At 37.2% G+C, this 4,103-nt stretch overlaps 1 protein-coding gene across 1 annotated transcript in view; it reads left to right on the top strand.

Annotated features, from left to right (window-relative positions):
• LOC107737397 (C-type mannose receptor 2-like) overlaps positions 1–3,137 on the top strand; it is a 12,028-nt gene extending 8,891 nt beyond the window's left edge. Inside the window, exons 5-6 of the mRNA XM_016548886.1 lie at positions 2,767–2,885; positions 3,134–3,137. Coding sequence (XP_016404372.1) covers positions 2,767–2,885; positions 3,134–3,137 — 123 coding nt within the window. The remainder of the gene's footprint in view (positions 1–2,766; positions 2,886–3,133) is intronic.
• The last annotated feature ends 966 nt before the right edge of the window (positions 3,138–4,103 follow it).

Genomic DNA, 4,103 nt, shown 5'->3' with positions numbered 1-4,103 from the left:
ATAGTGTCATTGTGTCGCCTGCCAATGACGTCATAACCCCTCGATTTCCGGTTTTGTTTTGTAGAAAACATGGAAACACCAAACACGCTTTAATATGTTGTGCATTTTAATAGACGGGTGACGACCGCACAGAGTAGCATTATAACAGAACTTTCAAACGTATCTAGTATGACAAAACAGCGCTGCTTTTTTTTCCCCACGTACGCACGACCGGAAGGAGCGGAAGCGGTCGACTGTGGCATAATAAAAGCTCCGCTGCTTTCGAGCCGTGTGTCACGCTCGTTCAGCGGCCTCATTTCGCTTCGACGGCTTTCAGCCTCACCCTGCTTCTATCTACTACGTTACTAAATCATTAGCTCATCCATGAACATGATTTCTGCCTGAGTCCCATCGGATTGCATCGGCTGTGGTGATGAAGACGACAACTCCCATGATTCCACACTCAGCGTCATCAAACTACGCCTTTGTTTCTTTGTTTATTTTGAATATGCGCCCTCTAGCGGCTAAAAATTACATATTGTGCCTTTAACCAATTAAAAACAAGATACAAGGTTTAAAAGATTATTTTCCATCTCCACCAGTTGAAGCTGTAAGTTTTGGTGTAAAAATATAAAGGATTCACAGGACACAGTTTTAGGTAAGACATTAAAGTTTCACATGTGGCCATAATTTGTGTGATCTGGTGACAGTGTTGGCATGTGAAGAATCATTTCTGGGAAATTGGCTCGATACAGCTGTGATCTGCTATGGAGGTGAGTTTACGCAGATCATTATTGAGCCTGAATATTCAAAAATCACACAATGGCCAAATTCCCTGTGAAAGACTACGCTACCCACAATCCTGAAGCAATTTGGTCAGTGTCAGAGAAGTTGCTCTTGCTATGCATATAGTTTATAATTTCATTTATAACTCTTGGACTGGTTTGTAATTTCAAACTCAGTAAGCAAAATTATTTTGTCCTCTGATTCCCCCTTTTTTTCGGATTGCTCATGTTCACTGAATAGATTTTCTGGCATTTTAAATTGAGAAAAAAACATTAGCCAACTCTTGTAGCTTTCATCAGATCTTCCTGACACTTCAGTCAGCTGATTGAGAGCATGTCAGCCAAGTTATTAAAAGCAATTTGGAATACCAAACAGTAACACATCAGCATTTCCAACAACGAAAACAGAAAAACAATAAGAATGAAAGAAAAGAAAAGAAAAGAAAAGAAACGCCTCATCTTTGTGATGCTTTGAAGCATTAGCGTTCAGCATTTCCAACAACGAAAACAGAAAAACAATAAGAATGAAAGAAAAGAAAAGAAAAGAAACGCCTCATCTTTGTGATGCTTTGAAGCATTAGCGCGCAAAATGAACGTGCAAGATGATTTTGGTGGCATCTATTGGTTGTAAAACGCAATGCAGTGTAATTGATGCTTGCCGGTGTGCTTTCTATGTGTTTTATATTTTAAATACTTTTTTTCCCTTGTATTTCTCTTGATGAGTTAATTAAAAAGCATGCTGTCAGAGTGAGATTGTCCTGTAATGGAAAATGCAATGTATGATCCTGTACTATGAGGTTTTGTCTGTCATAAACTTTTTTTTTTTCCATTTGTAGGTGCTGTTCTTTAGAGTGACTATTAAAGATAAACTTAAGCAACGGGTCTTAATGTTGTAATGACTAAGTGGTTGTTGAGATGTGATCTTTCTTATGTCTTGAACATTAAGTTCAAGTATTATATTCGAGTAACCTCATAGTTCATCATGTTGATGTTGCTAGTGTTTTTACACTTGATATATTAGTGTGCTAAGGAAAGTGTTCAAATACTTGAGGCACATAAAGACATGCATGATCATCCAAGTTTCATTTGATTATTTTTTGCTGGTCTTCCAGATAAGGGAAAAGCTGAAGAGCATGGGGCTGCATAGTGACAGCAAGCTTGTGAAAGAGGGAAGGTTACAAAAAGTGGTAACTGAAATTAGCTTTAATCTCCCTAAATATCAACTTATGTAAAACTTCAAAACACTCACTATAATGAACAATCAAAATATTTCTCTTTTTTTCTCATGCTTGCATTTTATTAAGATCTTTTTATTAGTTGACATAGCACTTTTCATTTTTACAAACTTTTAAAATATATTAGAGACTGCTAAATCTGTTATGTTTACATTCTACAAAATAATAATAAAAGAAACAATTTTTCCTTTCTCTTTGGAGTGTTACAAGCTCTTGGTGCATAAAGAAGATCTGTAAAGTTGCAAAGACTAAAGTCTCAAATCCAAAGAGATATTCTTTATAAAAGTTAAGAGTCAGCCACACCTACCTAAAACGGCTCGTTCTAACACGCCCCCACATACCTACGTCACGATCTGGGAAGATTTGCATAAAGCCGCCCAAATGTGGGCATAGAGGAAAAACAATAATGTACAGTATGTGGAAAATAATGTTTTTTTAACCTTAAACCGCATAAACACATTTCATTACACCAAATACACAAAATAATGTTCTTTTTAGCAACATCATATGACCCCTTTAAGCTTAAGTTGTAACTTACTGCCCCTTTACATCAAAATTAGGCTAAGGGATAACGTAGGCACAGTTGGTGCAACCGGATGTCTTTTTGGCAGATTCTGTGCATTGGATTTAACCATGTTAAAATGTTTTTAAAACGTGTCTGTCATTTTGTGTTTTGCTTCCTCTTCTCTCTTACAGGTCTTTTTGGGGGTTACTCTCTTCTTCCTAAGCAGTTCTATTATGTGCATAATCTAATGAGCTGGTCGCAGGCTCAGAGCTACTGCAAACAGAAATACACAGATCTGGTTTTTGTGTACAGTGAGGAGGATCTAGACAAACTGGAAGCTTCTCGTCCTCTTTTAGCCTATGGTTATGCATGGATAGGGGGGTATGATATGAAATCTGACTATTCTGATTCACAAAACATTACGGAAAGTGACAATACCACGACTCTCAGCACAAACTCGGACTGTCTCGCATTAGACGTTATAAAGAGATTGCAGAATGACATTTTCATTTTACTGCAGCAGAAGTGAGTATCTCTCTGCATTGTTATGTTTAAAAATTAAACCTAAAGATATTTTGTTTTGTTTGAAGTTCTTAAGCATGTTTGTTTGTATTTGTCTGTGTCTTTAGGTGAAGGCAAAAGGGTGGTGTTACGAATGCAGGTGAAGCCTGATGGACAAGTGGACATCAAGGACCCTGTAATTAGGGTGAACATGTTAGCTAAGGTAAAAAAAGATTTCTTCAAAGTTAATGTCTGTGTGCTGTGAAATGCTTCATTTTTTATTGTCATCAATCCATAATATATAAAATATTTAACAATATATTTGTCATAAAGGATTTTGTTATTCCATGTTAGTCCTTTTTTTCCCCTTCAGATCAGTGATGAATTTAACAAACTTGGGCTTGGCAATGCTATCAAAATACAGTGGCTCACAACAAGGCAGGAAAGACAGAGGAAAAACAGTGAAAATAACACTTGCACTTTGGATACTCTGTAGGGTTTTTTTCTTATTTTGAATAAATTTGTATAATATAATTGTAACAGTTTCTTATAATGCTGAGTTATAACATATAATGTGGGCACTTTAGGTTTATTCATATATTGCATAGAAATGGTTTTGTTAGAAAACGCCTCTATAGGCTATATTAAAGGGGTCATATGATGCGATTTCAATTTGTCCTTTCTCTTTGGAGTGTTACAAGCTCTTGGTGCATAAAGAAGATCTGTAAAGTTGCAAAAACTAAAGTCTCAAATCCAAAGAGATATTCTTTATTAAACTTAAGAGTCAACCACGCCTACCTAAAACGGCTCGTTCTAACACGCCCCCACATGTCTACATCACGATGTGGGAAGATTTGCATAACGCCGCCCAAATGTTCACGCAAAGAAAGAAGGCGTAACTTTTATTCTCGCTGTAGTATTGTTGTTGCCGCCGCCACCTGCCACTGATGATTCAAACGCGAGTTTTGGGCAGTGTAGAGTAGCGCTTGTTGTTTGTCATTTCTCCCATCACAAATGCAGACATGGTTTTATGTTGCGCTCCGGTCAGGCAGGGCATCACGGTATGGTAAGGGGCGTAACATTTCCGTCACACGCTTG

This window comes from Sinocyclocheilus rhinocerous, unplaced genomic scaffold, assembly GCF_001515625.1.
Source record: "Sinocyclocheilus rhinocerous isolate Xijiao unplaced genomic scaffold, SAMN03320098_v1.1 scaffold1095, whole genome shotgun sequence".
Lineage (NCBI taxonomy): Eukaryota > Metazoa > Chordata > Actinopteri > Cypriniformes > Cyprinidae > Sinocyclocheilus > Sinocyclocheilus rhinocerous.
The sequence above is the reverse complement of the archived record's forward strand: the minus strand, read 5'-3'. Positions and strand labels throughout refer to the sequence as shown.